Here is a 19705-nt window from a genome sequence, read left to right on the forward strand (position 1 = left end):
GGCCCGTGCGACGAAATAGCTTCACTGGATTGGAAAAGTTTCAGTCACAACAAATTGTACAAAAAATCTTGAAAGATTTAGGCTTACATCTCATCTAACGTTTAAAGCGACATATCAATGCCTGCAACCATTATGTTTTACACGAACCTCGCAAACTTTTAAACACGTTCTCTTGTGATACCTGCGAAAGTATTCAGTATAATTTTCCGGTAAGATTTCGCGGACAATCTGATCGATTTCTCTTACATTGTGTGCTGAGACTGAAACTTTTCACCTCGGGCAAAGCTTCGTCGCACGGCCCAAACAAACATGCGAGCAACAGAGCTTGTTGTATATGTGCGTGTTAAAACACACGAAAGGACTCCAAAGGACACTTCACTCTGATTGGGCAGAAAAACACAAAGATTTTCTGGCACCAATCAGATGCCAGAACGAGTGCGACCGTTTGGAACTAGTCTTGTAAGACAATGTCCCCAGGGGCTCTTCTGCCCTTAACTTGAAATCGACTCACAGCCCCTGGGTCTCCGAGGATGGTCTTCAATGTAAGCAAACGAATTTGGTCCACACTTGAGTAACAATATTGTTACTCAAGTGTGGACCAAATTCGTTTGCTTACATTGAAGACCATCCTCGGAGACCCAGGGGCTGCATCAGCGGTACTGCGTTCGATAAACCCATGTTTTAGCTTCTTTCAAAATTAAAGCCATTGTCTGGGTTGATAAAATCGTCAACCACATACCGGCTGTGAATATATAAATGAATAAATGAGTGAATTAAAAAAAAACATATAGATATGGCACTTAAATCGACCAATTCTCCTCAGTGCTTTACAAGATCGTCTGTTAAAATGATATGGGAAAAAAAACTGAAATACTGCAAGCATGTTTAATAAAAGAAAACTGTATTAGCGATAGACTAGAAAACTTAGCTTAAGCTCTAAATGTTATACGTGTAAATATCCAAACAAAATTATCTAAATGAATCTCAACGTTAACAGGAACTTCAAATGAATGAGTCTTAAAGTTTCTTAAGTTTCTTCAAACCACTGGCAGAAATGTTTTAAAAGGCTACCTAAGTATAACTTGGAGCCGTTTCTTCTACTTTTTAAGGGTTTAGCGTTTAAAAACACCTTAAGAATAAATTCAACCGATAACATATGATAACATATATACCAGCTAATATCTAAGAAGGACACGGTGACATTGGATTATGATAACCAATACTGACGAACGATGTATTGCCTTCCTTTTTTAATGACCTCTTGAGTTGAAATTAACAGTAATAATATCTATGAAGGACACGGTGATATTGGATTAATAATTGTAATTATTTTTCAGGATTTCATTTCTAATATATACTTATATATAATATTTTTTCCATGACTTGTAAATTTCGTTTATTCATAATTATTTATAGTTCAATTCTGTGTGTGTGTGTGTGCATGTGTGTGTGTACATGTGTGTGCGTGTGTGTCCCGACCCTAATGTTGTAATTCATTCTATGTAATTTGGCTTCCTAGCCTTGTTAACCTTCTAGTTATTTTAGGAAGCCAACACCCTCTTAGTTTTAATTATTTTGTTTGATGTTAATTTAATCTTTTCAAGAGTAGGGATGAATAAAGTTGTTGTTGTTGCTGTTGTTGTTATGATAACCAATAGTGACGAACGATGTATTGCCTCCCTTTTTTAATGACCTCTTGAGTTGAAATCAGTTAACAGTAATAATATCTAAGAAGGACACGGTGATATTGGATTATGATAGCCAATAGTGACGAGCGATGTATTGCCTTCCTTTTTTAATGACCTCTTGACGATCTCTCATACGTCGGTTCCCTGTAAAATTATGGAACACATTATTTTTCACGAAATTATGTCCCATCTTGATTCAAGTCAAGTATTGGTCAACTATCAACACGGCTTTCGGAAAAAATTGTCATGTGAAACCCAGTTAATTTGTACAGTAGAAGAAATTGCTCGTTCCCTTGATAAAGGTGAACAAACTGATTTAATAATCATGGATTTTTCGAAAGCTTTCGACTCGGTTCAGCACCAGGGCCTCCTATTGAAACTGTGCTACAATGGCATACGTGGTATTCTTAACACCTGGCTAACACAGTGGCTTACGTACCAAAGCCAGTCAGTTGTCGTTGATGGGTACAGTTCTCCAGAAGTTCCGGTTCTTTCAGAAGTCCCTCAGGGGACGGTTCTTGGCTTCTCCTATATATTAAAGACCTCGGAGAAAACTGTACCTCTAGGATGCGTCTTTTTGCCGATGATACTTTGATCTACAGCACTATTAAGTCCCATAATGATGCCACTAAACTGCAGTTAGATGTAACAGCGCTTCAGGAATGGTCTCAGAAATGGCAAATGAAATTTAACCCCGACAAATGCCACTTCTTAACAATATCGAGGAAACAAAATCCTGTTGAGTCTAGATAAGTCCTTATGGGGAAAGTTTTAGACCCAGTCACCCGCCACTCCTATCTAGGCGTAAAATTGTCCAGAAACCTCGATTGGGGCCAGCATGTAAATAACAAAGTTATGAAGGCCAACCAATCACTTGGTTTTCTCCGACGAAATCTAAGCAGCTGCCCCGAAGGCGTGAAAGGGACGGCCTACAAAGCCCTTGTGAGGCCTCACGCGGAATACACCAGCTCGGTTTGGGACCCACACCTAAAGAAACATGTCAAACAGATTGACGGGATGCAAAGAAGAGCCGCTTGCTTCGTTAAAAACTGCTACACACGGGAACCAGGAACAGTCACAAATTTAATAAATTAGTAAGCCACTGACTCTCCGACGACGCGTCGAAATTGAGCCATCTATACTGAGAAAGAAAACCGCCAAAACTAATATAATTATTTGCTTGGTAAATAGTCACTTTGTGGGTTAGAATTTAGATATTGATTAACCTTCGATTATCGTTTCAAAAGCAGAGCGAAGGTACTCTGCACGAACGTTTGAGCGTGCGTGGACAGAAAATACCCAGCGGTCTATTACCAGTCAACAGAAAAATGCCTGGATGTTTTCGGAAACCAACATGCTAGCCGCCTAACTACTACAACTCTTTCATTACTTTCGTAATTCACAAGCTTTAATTAAGAGGATTGAGGCTGTGTCATTTCAGAGGTAAGCACCCAGAAAAATGGGAAAGACACACTGTGGTGAATAAAGGGGGTAACTTTCAAAAGAAAATGTGGTGATGCGTCGGTGGGGGTAACAAGGTAATTTGGTTTTATCAACTACTGAAGTTGATAATGCAAATTGACCACCGTAAAGAGTTTAAAAGCCTACGTTCCGAGCGTTAGCACTTCGTCAGATTGAAGGGCTAACGCCCAGACGAAAGGCTAGCGCTCGAAACGTCAGCTTTTTTGGCCAATTTGCATTATCAACTTAGTTCATAGTTGTTTTAGTAAATAGTTTACCAGCCTTATTGTAAAATTTACATTTATATAAGCACAACATTACTTCTAGTTTTATTTTTAGTTTAAATTACTTAGTGACCTTTTTTCCGGAATTGTGAATAGCCCGATTGGCTTTAATACTAGTAATATCAGGTTTTGGTAGTTTAGCCTTTTAATCAAAACTTAGTTCATAAAACCAGACATAGCGATGGCCTCCGAAACGAGTTTTTTCAAATTTCAGTTGGTAAGGAAGACCTCTCTATATTGGAAACGAACTCGGTATTTATATTGTGTTTGTACCTTTTCGATGATGGTGATAAATATTTTTTTAGTCTGGAGATAAATTTTATGACATGTTACATTAACTTACATTAACTGGGGAGAAAACCCCTTTTGGTTTCAACTGAAGAGGTCAGTGTCAAAATAGAGTAAACAGAAGATTTTCGTTATGGCAACAGCTTGGTGACCTCATGCTCATTTGACGTGCTATCGGGTTTCTAAGCGCCGAGGCTGCGAAGGAACCGTACAGCGTGGATTAGGTTGAACTGTGTGCGCTATCTAATCGAAGCTACACAAGGCTCCTCGATCCTCAAAAGGAACTTTAATTAACTACAGTGTGAGAGGTATGCTAAGATATCTGATCAAGCTGTGCTATTTTAAATACGATACAATCCGCCGAGTGGCTAAGCGGAAACAGGAAATTAAATGTGCCGAGGGAAAATACTACGTAGCTCGCAAAATATCTGCGTGTATTAGATGTTAAACCATCGAATGAGGTTGTATGTATCGACGATGCACAGGATACATTTATGTTCAATGCATGAAAGATGAGGAATCGAAGGAGATTTATTTATATTTAATATCTTTGATTTTTGAGCGATTTCACTTTCCATGCAAATATGTAACACGACATTGAAATAGTCGGTATTTTGTCCACAAAGGGCTCTCCCAACAAGACGCCGAAGGATATGAAACATTTCAATGTGTTTTGAGGATACAACGAAGGGACTTCTATATCGAAAGTGATCACTTAATAAGGCGGTTTTCAACTGAACAGACAGTGTTATAAATAGAAAAAAACAAAACGATTATCCAATTATAATGTTTTGGCATTCATCCTGCCTCAGGGTTACTGTGAGGAAAGAATTTGTCAACAAGAGTGCAAAGGAACAAGACCACAGATCGAAAGTATCTTTCTGCTTAGGTTTTTTAAAAGCTCTAAAATGTGCTATTTGATCGAGGCTCCTCGTTTTTAAGGAGAATTCGAAGTACTGAAGCTATGATAAAAGAGGTGAGTGAAAATATTTGATCAAGCGGTATTAATTGAATGCGATGTAATCCTGCGGGGTGACTGATCGGAATTACAAAATTAGTCAAATGTGCTGAGAAATTGTATTTCTGTGGCTTAGTCCAAGTGGACGTCGAGGGAAATGAAAAACGTATCTTCTCTCCGTAAGCTTTTTGTATTAAATTTACTGAAATAGGCTTTATATTCAAACTTAATCAGTTACGAGGGTGGTATTGCGGGTTATTAGAAACCACAAAACCGTAGGAAAAAAAATCATCCAAAACCGCAAAACTGCGAAAAAAAAAAAAAAATCGATCGATCAATCAATCAATCAATCAATCAAAACCGAAAACCGCATGCAAAACCGTTTAAACTGATAAATTTACACATCCCAGTCGATCCGATACAGAGGTGACAGCTGGAGCACATAGAGTAAACTAAAATTATTTCATCACATTATTTGTGACTGCCATGGACTTGCCTAAAGCCCAGGTAGTGCGCCCTGTGATTGCGATGTATTGTTTTCAGACATTTCTAAAATGGCGGTCTTACCACGTGGTTGCGGCGTTTCGAAGAGGAAAGTTCAAGTCTATTTTTCCCTTGTACCGAGCTATGCGGACCATAATAACTGGTAGTTGGAAGATAAACCCTTCCTCGATAACTCAAGACTACTGATTCTTTAATATACAATTTATATTTTTGTATTTTTCTCGAGGGTGTAAATCCTTGTGAATCGCACCCCATTCTCTAACTTTTTATTTTGTATTATTCCTTACTTCCACTTGACCAAAAAGTGCACCTAATTATTTCTCACAGATAGGATTAATCATGGAATGTATCGCATCTCTTCGAATTTTTGCTTGCAAAGTTAGATTGCTTGCTCGCGCGAATTTTGTAAGATAGCCTTACTATAGCGGAGAAACTGTAACAGATTTGAATAAAAATTGTTCATTCGCGACTTTGCATAAGCAGCAGTGAGCAAAGGAACGCCTGCACTTTGGCAGTACTGGGAATTCACCGGGTGAGACAGTACAGAAAGACAGCTCAAACGAACCAGCGGAAAGCAAGACCAGCTCAAAGTAATTTTTTCCCAGTGCATGAATTTTTCAACAAGACTGCAAAGGAACAAGACCACAGATCGAAAGTACCGTTCTGCTTGGATTTTAAAAGTTCTGAATTGTGCTATCTGACCGAAGATGTACAAGGCTCCTCTTTTTGAGGCCAAATTTGAAGTACTGAAGCTATAATACGAGAGGCGAGTGAAAACATTTGATCAAGCGGTATTAATCAAATGCGATGTGATCCTGCGAGGTAGCTGATCGGAATTACAAAATTAGTAAAATATGCTGAGGAATTATGTTTCTCTGGCTTTAACCAAGTGGACGCCTTGGGAAATTAGAAATTCTATGCTCTCAGTGAGCTTTTAGCATTAAATTTACTGGAAAGGGCTTTATATTCCAACTTAATCAGTCACAGGGTGGTTAGGGGGAAATAGGAAAAAATCTTTGAAAACCTTAAAACTGCAAAGAAAAAAAAAAAATTCAATCAAAACCGAAAACCGCATGAAAAACTGAAAAATTTTCCCATTCCTGAAAAATCCCTGTCGATCCGATACGGTGATGACAAGTGAAGCATAAAGAGTAAACTTAGATTATTTCATCACAGTATTTAAGGCTGCCATGGACTTGCATAAAGCTCAGGTGGTGCGGCCTACGACTGCGGTGCATTATCTTTACAATTCCCAAAATGGCGGTCTTACCATGTGGTTGCGGCGTTTCGAAGAGAAAAGTTCAAGTCCATTTTTTCCCTACTGCCATATATACGGACTAGAATGACTGAGAATTCAAAGATAAACCCTTCCACAATAACTCGAGGCTACTGATTTTTTTAATAATTATACCATTTATATTCTTGTATTTTTGCTGTAAGGATGAAAGGATGCAAATCCCTGTGAGTCGCACTTCATTCTCTTATTTCTTTTCTTACTATTCCTTTCATCTATTTGACCAAAAAGTACACCTAATTACTTCTCATAGATAGAGTGTGCTATTGAGTGTTACTTCTCATAGATAGAGGTGCGCTGGAGTGTATCACACTTTAGCGCACCTCTTGCTGTTTTCTCGGAATTTTTTTCTTGCAAAGCTGGGTGCTGTAATTGTCTGCTCGCGCGAAGTTGGCAATATAGCCTTACTATATCGGAGGAACTGACAGATTTGACTAGAAATTGTTCCTTTCCGACTTTACATAGGCAACAATGAACACAAGAACGCATTTTGGCAGTACCTGGAATTCCCCAGGTAAGATAGCACAGAAAATAAGCTCAAACGAAACAAAGGAAAGCAGCGTCAAAAAAGACCAGCTAAAAGAAAGTTGTTTTCTAGGGCAAGCACTTTCATCCTCTCGCCCGGAGATCACATGGAAATGTGATTGAAGCGACATTTGAGCCAGAACGCACCGCGGTCGTGGGCCCTCTTGTCTTCTATACTAGTATCTGCTTAAATTGTTGGCTTTAGTTCGGACGCTCCCTCTCGAGTGGTCTTTGCGGGCTCACATTTCGAAAAGCAGATGGTAATGGAGCCCAGTTAAATTAAAAACATTCTTCCAAACGTCCACAATAGAATTGCAATTTTGCGGTCGCAAAAGAATATAGTCTGGAAACTTCCATCGAAAATCCCTAATCTAATATTTCCATTCGCGAACTAAGACTTGAACGTTTGGAGATTCTGTTCCTCCTTGAAGTCCTTGAGCTTCTTCTGCTGCCGGCGCGTGAAGCACGTTGGGAGCCATAGTTCACAAACTGATCAACCAAAGTGCTTCACAAAGCAAGATGTAAAGTGACCTTTCTTTAAAAAATCAAAAGGAAACATTTTTAAAGAGAACCCATTCATCATGAATAGCATGGAACTTATGGAATTAACATTCAGCTTTGTGTGTTTTTTATTTTCTCAGGCTTAACTGGCGAAGGCTTAAATAAATCGATGAATTGAGCGGAATTCCGCGAGACCTGGTCGTTGAGAAGAATGGCTTTACAACCTTTCACAAACGAGCAATTGAATTACCTCAAGTTTACCTTCGTCGCACTCAATGAAATCCCCAAGGCATTACGCCAAGCTTTCAAACAGATGTGGAACAATACTTTCGCGTCAATCCCCGGTTTTCAGCCTTGGGATGACTCTAATGCAGTGCGTAACTTGTTCTTAAGTACTGAGGGTGGAGTAACCAAGGTCCCCACACATATCTCCTATGATGAATGGGATTGTACAGCCTTGTTCCAGGCCACCATCTATGCACGTTCCTTTGCTTTGCCAGACAGCAAAGGCCATCGCAGGGTACTCCACGATTTATACTTGAAACCCTGTAAGTTACCACGTGGTACTTTCCATTCTTCTGTAGTTAGCCCCACTGGAAATAAAGCAGAAACCTTTGCATTGGCAATCGATCAGCTTCGAATGTTGAGAAATTCACTCTGTCATTTAAATAAATCCGAATTGGACAAAAAAACATTCGATCAATACATTCAACTCGCTAAAGACGCGATCAAAGCCCTGGGAGTTAGCACTAGCCCCATTGATGCTGTCGGAAGTTTGACTGAGTCTGACTTTCCTACCGAGAAAGTTCGGAAGTTAGAAAATGACGTCAGAACAGAGCTTCAAAAAGAAAACGAGTTCCTTAGAGAAGTTAAGAATGACTTGCAGCTTATACAGAAATCTCATCAGGAAGGCACTGAAGACGTAAGGAAAACAATCAAATCTACAAATGCTGCCACCCAAGAAAAGATTGAAACCAAGTTCGCCGAGTTTCAAGCTCAAAGCAGAATTGTCAGGGAAGATGTTAAAGATGAGCTACAGAACCTACAGCGATCGCAAAAAGAAGACACCGAGAACCTGAAAGAGGCAATCGCTGCTAGTCAAGGAATGATTGTTCAGAATATTGTCGAGTTAAGCCAAGATGTGAAAGACCTAAGGAAGGAGCAAATTCCAGGTAAATGACAGCTGATCTGATCACAATTTGAACCACGCGTTTTCAGGGTTCAATTTGACGATTTGGTGATGCTTAATACCTTTTTTCACATTACTCACGATTTAGTGTCCTTCACAGACGTCTTGTTTCCTTGGCACATAATGCCAAGAGAAAACAAGTTTAGTTACGAGGCAAAAGGGAACTGCGTGAAAAACCACTCAGAATTTCTTTTCTCAAGATTTTACGGTTTTATATACACTTTCATAACACATTAATACTGCATCATCTAATTCAACCATTTCAATGGTGTTCATCAGCGCAAGAACGAGGGTGACCTGTGAAAAAGAGACCGGAAGTCACAGGAAGTCTGGATTTTAAGTTCATTTCAATCTTTACTACTGAATAACGCATTTGCGCCACATGTTAAATGATTAAATGTGCATAAAAAGAACAAACATAAAATCTACTAGACTGATGCCTCTTCCATGCTAATGCCATCACAAGCTACAGAATAGAGCACAGTTGAGTGTTATGTATTTGTTCGGTTTTGTGTTTTCTTTTTCTTTCCCTTGTACCAATACAAATTTTAAGTGCATACTAAATTATCATGTCAAAGGCGCTTCTTTAATTATATTTTTTGCCTAAAACAAATCTTCCTTGTAGGATTTATACCATGCGCTTTACGACTTCATCTTCCTCCCAACTTTACTGGCCGTGGCAAAGAATGTGAAGAGATTATTGGTCACGTGACTTCGGAGTCGACCCGTCTGGTATCAGTCTGGGGGTCACCAGGGTTTGGAAAGACGTCTACCGCAATCGTTGTTGGTCACCAACTTCAAAATCGCGGGCTACCTGTCTACTTTATCTCACTGCGTGGGCTTAAGTCAAAAGGTGATTTAACCTCAAAGCTACTCAGCCACTTTCGAACCGGAGAATCGGAAAATCAGAATTTGACACCTGCCGATGAAATTGGTTTCATTTTTAAAAGGCTATCGGATCCATGCGTGTTGATTCTCGATAATGCCGATGATTTGCTTGAATGTGGCGAGCCAAATGTAAAAGAGGAGACTGTGAATCTGCTGAAAGATATTCTCAACCGTAGCGAAAAGGTCAAATTTCTTTTAACCACTCGGGAGTCAATGGCCTATTTGGATATGTCCCTCCATGGACACAAGTCCATCAGAATAGGAGAACTCGACAACTCATCCTCAAAAGAGTTAGTGGAAAAGCTTGTTCCAAATTTGAGCGCTTCTGAGCCAACAAAAATCGTGCAAATATGTGGGCAGGTGCCCTTAGCTATATGGTTGTTGTGTAAGTCGCTCCCCGAGGATTCCGCCCAATGTAGTGCAGATCTTGATGACTTAATGCGGACAAAAAATAACCCACTCGAATTGCTGGACAACCCAGAATTTACCAGTGATGCTAGACTTAAAACCCTATTTGAATCGTCTTTCCAGAGACTTTCTTCGCAGGACCAAGAAGCACTGGTGTCCTTGAGTGTTCTTCCAGATAAATTTGATCTTAAGATTGCCACAGCTGTTTTAGGACTAGCGAGGTTCACCGAAACCAAGAAAGTTTTGGGAAGACTGCAAGGGAGGGCTCTCCTGGATAAAAGCTCCAGTTCGGATAAGTTCTCCATTCACAAACTCTTACAGTCATTTGCAAGAGACAAGGGTGAACATATCATGAAAGAAACAATTCTGAACGCAAACACTCGCTTTTTATCCTTCTACATTGGATTTGTTGAGAAACTTAATGAGATGTTCCTCACAGGAAACTCCATGAAAGCATTGATCGAGTTCTTCGACGATGAAAGAAGCATTGTCCAAAGTTTGATGGATGGCTGTTCAGATTGCAAGATAGCGGACAGAGTTTTTCAAGTTTTGGCAAAAGCCGAGTTTTTTCTTGATACTGCTTTTTTCAACAACGAACCTAATTTTGAAAAGATTTTTCAATCGGCAATAGAGGCAGCTAGCCAGCTTGGACGAACTGTTCTCTACAGACAACTACTTCAGTCCAAAGCTTTCGGCTATATGACCTGGGGACAGAGTGAAAAAACAAAGCTGTTGCTTTCGGAGGCCAGTAAACTTCAAAGTTCAACGGCTACCATTTGTCCTGAAGAGAAAGGCAAACACTTGTGCTACTCTGGCATCTACCAACTTGTGGTAGGAAAGACGGAAGATGGAGTAAGAAGTTTACAAGAAGCTATTACCCTTCTGAACAAAACTGCTGAACACAAAGTTCTTAGACTGATGATATTTCAAATCCTCGCTATTTTCTATCGATGCGTAAAAAGCGATCACGAGATGTCAGCCACGTTCTATGATAGAGCCGTGCAAGAATGCAGAGAAGCAGGAGACATGCATTTATTAGTAATTCCGGACAATGATGGAGAAGCAAATTATGGGAATGAAGACAGAGTACCCTCAAGTACAGAAAATCTTGGAAACGAACCAGTTCAAGTTGAAGTGACCTATCTTGTGGGCAAAGCTATTGCAAAAATATCTTCAGCTGAAATCATTGAGTTTTCAATCAAGTTACTGTTCGGAATGCTTCAAGGCATTGAGTCAACCAATGAAATGACCAAACCGGGCTGGTTTAAATTTGAAGAAAACACCATTAGCATGCTGAAAAATTCGCATAATTATCAGGAAGGTTTATCACTAACTCAGAAACTTATCACCTATCATCTAAGTTCACTACAAAAAAGGACAACGGACGAAGAACACGACAGCTCAAGTATGCACAAGGAGGCTCTAGCAAAGTGGTATTCGCTTCGAGGACAAAATCAACATTGCCTGCGTCTCTTCTCAGAAGCTGTCAGTTCAAAACAACATGCTCTAACCATCATCTTGGAACTCTTCGGTGAAGAGGATAGGAAGACCGCCCATGCACATTACGAATTAGGGTTATCAAAATACGCACTAGGAGATTATAACGCAGCTGCCGAGTCCTACAAGCGTGCACTCGACATCGAAATTCAATTGCTTGGAGAAGAACACCAGGAGACCGCTACCAGTTATGATCAGCTGGGGCTTACCCAATATGCAGTTAAAGATTACACCTCAGCCGCTGAGTCACACAAGCGAGCACTTAACATCAGACAAAAGGTATTGGGTGAAGACCATGAGGAGACCGCTAATAGCTACCATCATCTGGGGGTTACCCAATATGCACTTAAAGATTACACCTCAGCAGCTGAGTCACACAAGCGAGCACTTAACATCAGACAAAAGGTATTGGGTGAAGAACATGAGAAGACCGCTGATAGCTACCATCATCTGGGGGTTACCCAATATGCACTTGAAGATTACTCCTCAGCCGCTGAGTCACACAAGCGAGCACTTAACATCAGACAAAAGGTATTGGGTGAAGAAGATGAGAGAACTGCTCACAGCTACTATAGCCTGGGGCTTGTAAGCTTTCGGTTCGCCATTGTTGAGCTGCGTCGTTGCTGTACTTTGCTACGGCGATTAGCAGTGAAAATTATTATTATTATTATTATTATTATTATTATTGCCCAATATGCACTTAAAGATCACAACTTAGCCGCAGAGTCACACAAGCGAGCACTTAACATCAGACAAAAGGTATTGGGTGAAGAACATGAGAACATTGCTGACAGCTACTATAGCCTGGGGGCTACCCAGCATACACTTGGAGACCGCACCTCAGCCACTGAGGCAGACCAGGGAGCACTTCACATCAGACAAAAGGTATTGGGTGAAGAATATAAAAAGGCCGTTTACAGCCACTATAATCTGGGGGTTACCCAATATATACCTAATGTGTAAATAAATTAAGTAGGTTGATAAATCCGTGTGGGGATTTTTCGATTTTCTTACTGTTTGCTTTGCAATTTTTCTGTCAAGTTTACTGATTAAACCTGAACCGATGCGTTTTAAGTAGGACGCCATTGCGGAAGGTGCACTTAGATAAACGAAATTCTCTCCTACGGTATTTAAGGTTAATATCTTGGAAGTCTTTGGACCAAATTTCAAGGTAATCCGTAGAGTCTACAGACCCTACTAATTCATTCAAAGAAGGCACATTGGCGTATACACGAAGTAGGTTATTCTTTTCTCACATCTCATGAGACTCTAAGCAAATACATAATTTGCGGGTAACTATCCAACGGTTATTAAGGCACCCGTGAGAGACCATAAGGGTTCTTTGGTTCAGTTCTGCCGTTAAGGACCAGAATCAGAAATCCGGTTTGGTTTTTCCTGTGCAGGAAAATGTACAATAGGCGCCACAAGGCAGTTTTTAATTGGCGTTCATTGATGTGGTGGACTTAGCCTAGGAACGAGGTTGAATTTTGGCATCGACTGTTTCAGGCTTAATGAAGTGCTGAGCCACACTTAAGCGATAACCAGGCTTTTCACAGTTTACACTTATCTTCCGAATGATATCTGGCGAACAAAACAACTACACTTTCCTGACAAAAAAGGCTTTTGGAAGTTACTGCCACATATCTTTAATTTCCATAAGTCAAAAAACTTGCGGTCTATAGCCTGCCTTTGGTGGTATATCGTTCAGAGGCAGAAAACTTCAGAAGTTTGTTATCAGATGTGAGCGGGAGAAAACCTTGTAAGCAAATATCATCGCGTTCAAATACATATATTTATTGAGCGACTTTTGGGATAAAGTAGACATAGGAATGGAAAATGGAGAAATTTGGCTCGTGCATGCAGAGAAAGATTTGAATTGCAGCGTCATTATGTGATGACTTTTGCAACCAGAAGTTTAATAAACGCAGGATTTTACTTAGTATTGGTTTTGTAGGAGGCCTGAGGTGTGAGTTTATCATTCTGCAGAGTTGGATGGTTACCATCATTCTGGACTTCTCCGAGAAACGGTGTAAGTCACAAAGTGACTCATTCCTTGTCTGTTGACTTTGCTGCAGTACTTACACCAGTCCCCGCATTTCATCTGGCGATTTTAGTATTTCCATTTTGTCATGGCATCAATTTGTTCCTCAGTCTTAATCTTCATAACTCTCCATGATAACAAACAATGAAAGGCACTCAACAGCGATTTTGCTTAAAACAGCAAGGCCTTCAATTCTTTCCCTCCGAACCGTATATCCGGCCAGATTATAGGTCCGTGTAGCCTCTTGTTTCAACTGGCTTACGTACCCCGCAGCAAAACTTGATGGTAAATGATCGAGTGTGAGCAGCAAAGATTGGCTAAACCACGAGCCTTTATCCGTTTCGGTGAGATTCTTTGGCCATTCCACTTCGAATTTCTTTACCTCGTGTGCTGACAGCCAGGTTTTATTTTTTACTTTTGCCTGGATCCTTGGACCCTTCTCGTTCTATCTTTCTGCATTCACAGTATAGTTTTGACGCATACAGATAGCAAAGATTCCCATATGCACCCGATATCAGGAGGTGTTTACGCGATTAAAATTCAAGGAAGAGGATGTTTTACCGCAAGAAACCCTACGGGAGTCATTTATGTTGACGTGTTATAATTGCCTATTCACACTTTGGCGGGAAAACGAATTCAGTTCGAAAATACGTTTTCGTAAATAATTCGCGAGCGTTTCAATGTTTTACACTAATTTTTCTTGGAAACTATTCTTAAATTATTAATGATTAGTTTGGTATAAAAAGGAAAAATTGGTTTTCGAAGGTGAACCGCATCCTTAACATATCTTAGTATCTTAATTTCTTCAAAAACCCTTTTTTTCTGACCCGTGATCCAATCCGTAATCCGATCTTGGGTTTGTCGACGACGCTCAAATTCAACCACGCTTCGGCCGCCGATACAAAATTTTTGTCAGGAACGATAATCAAAACAAGAAGTTTCCCGGACGTTGGCAATCCAACTAAAAGTTTTCAAAAGGTTCTCCTTCAATTCGCTGTTATGATTGGTTCACAGAATATTATCGCTAGTTGATTGGATTCTCGGGAGAAGATTAACTCCTTCTTAAAGCATGGTCGGCAGGTTTCTCCTTGCGGCAGGATCGTAAGTAGTGGGTAAAGATGAGCCGATATGGGTTTCCCATCGATACGATACCGAGTAAGGCATTGATACTTTTCTTCGATATCGATACCGATACTGTGACGCCATGGTGCTAAATAGTATGTCACGTGTTTTGATTGACGAAATTTAAACCGTATTAGGGACGTACTTAAGTCGAACCTCACGTTCGTCAATGAGTTCACTTTTGTAGCGCTCACACGCCACTACTTAGACTGGTACACTGCGGTGCTCATTGCCCAATCTCGAGCCCAAAGTCTTTTCGGCTCCTCGCCAGTGGTTAGTTGTTGGAGTGATACAAGGCGCGGGCAGATCACGTGCAGTATCGAAAGCAACGATACATTTTGCTGGTATCCTAACCCTAACCTAAAGTTTGTATGAAAGCGATCATAGCAGTAATGAACCCTCCTTATAAATCGAATGCAAACATGAAGTCCAATTTGAATCGTCACTGTTTTGGACTCACTGGCCTCGTCTCCACGTGGAAATACAAAAGGATTACTACATGTGTGAGAGGCTAGTGAGTCCAGAACAATGGCAACTCAAATTTCACGCCATATTTGCATTCTGTGTATGTAGCAGTGGAACTGAGGCCTGAAAAAAATTCAGGCCCATCCGGGATTTGGTTCATCACTGCGATGATCGCTTACATATATTTCATGAAACCGCAGAACCGTTTAGGATTTTTGTACAGTTTTGTTACTTGAGGCAGAAATTTTAAAATGTATGACTTTTTTTTTCAATGTACACTTCAGACAATTGAAACCCATCTCATTGTAAGTTAATGTTTTCTACCCTAGCAGTTGCTGTCCCATTCTTTATGCATAACTAAATAATTGGCTTGGACAGACACTTGTTGATGAAAAGAATGAAGTCATAGAATTTCTGCAGTTTGTGGGTATTTCAAAGTTCCCAAACTTACTATTTTTCTTTTGCTTGAAACTCTTATCAGTAAAACTCCCACATCAGGGAAATTTCTGATATTTCACAGCCACAGATTAATTGGCCATGGAGTTTCGTATTATGTTCTGCCTACCAGACTTTATTATTCCCTCCCTTATCAAGCAAATGAGTGTAAAATCTTAACTCCACTGATTTCATTGCTTTAGGATAGCCTTGGAGAAAATGCAGTGCACAAGGCTGCTCGCCGTGGAAGCAGTCAATGTTTGAGGTTGTTACAGGCATTTGGTGCTCCCTTAACCCTTAAACTCCCATGAGTGACCAAGACAGAATTTCTCCTTACAATATCAATACAATATAAAGCAGACAAGTGATGAGAATAAGGAGAAAAAGAAAATCGGGGGATTATCAGTTGATCTAATACCAAATTCTCCAAACTAACATCATAAGAAGAATTACTATTGAGATCTTGGGAGTGAAAGGGTAAAGGTATTTAGCACCACGCTCACATTTAAGCATGACTCTTAAATTCCAAGGTTTTGTGTTTGACAGAGCTGTCAATAAGAGCTTACCAGAACCTCTTGGCAGTCCGCCATTTCTTGCCAGCTTCTTTTCCCCTCATTTCACCATCAGTCCCGGAGAAAAGTATACAAAATTGTTGAAATAACAAAACAGTTTGTACAGGACATTCTGTGTTTTTGAGCTGGATGCATTTACCCTTAGCAAGTTTAGACAAATGATTAAATTGCACGTTAAGAGTTTGCGTTGAGGTTCTTGTGGACGTTAGCAAAGGCTTGGGAAATTTTAGCTGAATAGTCCCTAGTCATGTGCGTAATTTGATAAAATAATGATGGTTTTTACGATACCCTGGCCACCAACTGGTTTTTACTTGTTATCAACTTTCAAACTTATTGACAGCACTGGTTTGAGCAAGTGAACCTTTCACCCTTGTACCCCTTCGGCTTACAGAAAGTCATTTCAATTTGGTGCTATCTTAAGATACTACTTGACTCGCTGATATGCACCTGTCTGACATACAAGTGTTTCTATTCCCATCACCTGTTTGCTGAAAAATGTACTTTAATTGTAAGGAGTTCAATGCTCGACTCCATATCTGTATCAGCTGTTTAATCTGAATCGTACAATGTGGTTGACTAAAAGGAAAACAATATTACTGAAGAAACGAAACGGAACGAAACAAAAGAACACAAGATTTGTAAGTCTGAGAGAAACGACATCTGCGAAAACCCAAAACTTTACTCACACGTTCGCGAGGGGGTCTAGACCATAATATGCATATCTAACCCAGTACCGCGCAGTTAGGGTAAAACTAAATATGACGTATTTTAATCAGCAAGAGAATTTACTCGTTAATCACATCTCTGCGCGAAAAAGTTAACCTTCAGGTACAGCATAAGACAGTTTTCATATTAAATGGAGCATAACCAACCTCTGTTATCTTTCAGTACTTTTAACATGTACCGGCAAACACCCAGTGACGTTGCCTCCATGCCTGGGTTTGAACAAAGAGTTCAGTTCTCGAGAAATCCCAGCCCTGCTACAGGTAAACACTTTCTTGGTCAGTCATACCATAATGGTGATCTGTTAATCAAAATAGATGTGTAGGAGCAACTACATGTAGGTCACTCAATTTTGCTTCTTTACACTTTATCTTTATACTAGTTTTACCCCATTTGTTTCTTCATAATTGATGAATTATCTTCTTAAATTCCAGTGTCCAGTCAGAGAAAAAGTAAAAGATTACTTGATGATGGAGACTACCCAGAGCAAGGAAAAAGACCCAAAAATGGTTGGTATTTTCTCACAGGACTATCGCTATTCTAAATAGACCTTGTTCAGTGATGAGTTGAAACAAAGTATTTTAATTTACCACCACACCCTTACGAATATTCTTATCAATAAATTCTCCTGATGAGTGGGTAATCACGAAACAGGCTTGTAGGAATGAAAGCGTAGTCTTAATATTTTCCTAACCCAACATATATCTATAAATATAGAAAAATACGAAGATTACGCTTTGATCCCTACAAGCCTGTTTCGTGATTGCTCACTCATCAGGGGATCTTCCCCTGATGGGTGAGCAATCCTGAAACAGGCTTGTAGGGATAAAAGTGTAGTCTTTTTATTTTTCAAACTAAACATATACATGATTGCACTCTACTTTTATGTATATACAGTTTATGGGCCTCATCAGTGCAATGCTGATTCTTGGATAGAGGTAACGCCAAATAGCCACCCCTAATGATTCCACATTTGTGGTTTCATCTAGGCCATGCCAGAGTGCTCAAACTAGTAACCAGTGAGCATGGCGCAATTTCATGACCTGACCCATCCTACAATAGTGCTCAATTTAGGACTCGAAAGTAAAGCTTTGTAATGCCAAAGAGCTATATATCATCAGGGCTTGATCAGTACAAAGTTGTGCAAACTAAGGCTAGTTAAATTTATACTATAGGCTGCTAAGGTTTGTTAATGGTAAGTTAATGGACCTTCGGCGAAGTGCATCCGAACTCTCCAAAACTAAATTTAACGCTTTTTCCCTCATTAGCTGCAGAATGACGCGAATGATCGACCCAATGAAGAGCGATCTACTGAAACAAGACCGAACAGCAAAACTAAGTTTAATTTCTTGTTGATTCATTAAAAGTAATGTACATTAATCGTGATAACTAGTAATCATCGAAGATAAGGAAAGTGCGTTCGATCTCTAGTAAAAGTTTTTTTATTGTACTGATTGCGCAGAAATATTCAGGGAAAGTGGATTGTGGGGTGCTTTTGGTCAGTGCCATAAACCAGTGGCAAAGTTGAACACAACAATAAGGTTTAATAGTTCAACATCTTAGTACTGCACTTGATACAATGGCAGTGACCAAAACAACTAATAGGACAACATTGAACAAACCGATATATCATGTTTAACAGTAGCATACTAAGTTGGAATTCAATGAGAAACTTGCGTAACTCAATATGTCAATGTATTTTGTGGTCTATGGTTTAAAAATTACTTTAGAACGAGATGAGTTCACTACGTTGCAATTAAAAAAGAAAATTGTATAACTCAACATGTTAACGTATTTTGTGGTCCACTTGTAAAATTACTTTGTAACGAGATGAGTTCGCTAAGTCGCAATTCAAAACGTAATTTGTGTAACTCAAAATACAAAAGCGAGGCTTTTCGGTAGCAACCGTTGCTCAGGGCAAAACCCTATACTCGTTTCTATGTGCGAGTGCGAGTTGTTTACAATTTGTTGAAGCGTTTTTTTCGAAGATATTCCCATAGCACCCATAGAGGTATGAAAAGAATTGCTCATCAATCTTTTTTAAAATGCTTGGGAGGCATTTCAAGATCAGTAGACTCATTCCATTTTGTTTGCGAAGCCTTTTGTAATGCAAAAATGTACGTACACGGGCGCCTTTGGGAAGTTTCATATGAGGAACGTCGCGACTAGAATCGTTTACAATCGCTAGCAGGTTCTACATTTTCTGTATTTTCCGAGGATATGCTTGTAATTATACTTAGGCATAAAATTAAAGAAATACGGGTATATCGACGATTCAAGACATAGTTATGTTATGAGTATTGGTCCCGGACGGACCAATACTCGTGGTCTTGAAATAAGTGAGGAGAATTTGCTACCTTTCTATAATCAAGAAATGGCTAGATATTCTAGTCTTCTCGGATAAGGACGAATAAATCGTAGGCCCCGTATCCTGGCAGGGTTAGGGGTAGGAGACGTAATTTCCCACGCACGAGATTACTGTGTGGTGGATGTCCTCTCCTGGGTGGGAAGGGTGGGTGTTGGCCCTGAAAAGCCCCTATGGGGAGTGGCAAATTAAGCTATGTAGGTATGTATGTTTTTATGTTATAAATGTTAGCTTTCCTGTGCCACCTGTAGCCCTGCGCAAAGGAAATACGTCAATTGTAATGAATATCACATTGTTTAATAAACCTTTAAACTTCTGTGAACTGTGCCTAAAGCCGTTTTCTTTTTAAATCTCTTTTTCTTCGTAATCCTAGTGAAGAACGCCCGAAAACTGTTGTGTACGGATGTGTTAAGACAGGATATCGTGCAGATGTAGATGGTAGAGATGTCATCTACCATTGTTTTTCAATAAAGAATCCATCAAAACTGAAGGTAACT

General features: G+C 39.8%; 1 protein-coding gene across 1 annotated transcript in view; it reads left to right on the forward strand.

Annotated features, from left to right (window-relative positions):
- The window catches only part of LOC111328648 (uncharacterized), a 68279-nt gene extending 48581 nt beyond the window's left edge, over positions 1-19698 (forward strand). The window contains 4 exon segments of the mRNA XM_088732407.1: positions 15752-15813; positions 17009-17106; positions 17278-17352; positions 18112-19698. Coding sequence (XP_088588533.1) covers positions 15752-15813; positions 17009-17106; positions 17278-17352; positions 18112-18122 — 246 coding nt within the window. The 3' untranslated portion in view covers positions 18123-19698.
- Positions 19699-19705: the final 7 nt, after the last annotated feature.

Source organism: Stylophora pistillata, chromosome 9, assembly GCF_964205215.1.
Source record: "Stylophora pistillata chromosome 9, jaStyPist1.2, whole genome shotgun sequence".
Classification (NCBI taxonomy): domain Eukaryota; kingdom Metazoa; phylum Cnidaria; class Anthozoa; order Scleractinia; family Pocilloporidae; genus Stylophora; species Stylophora pistillata.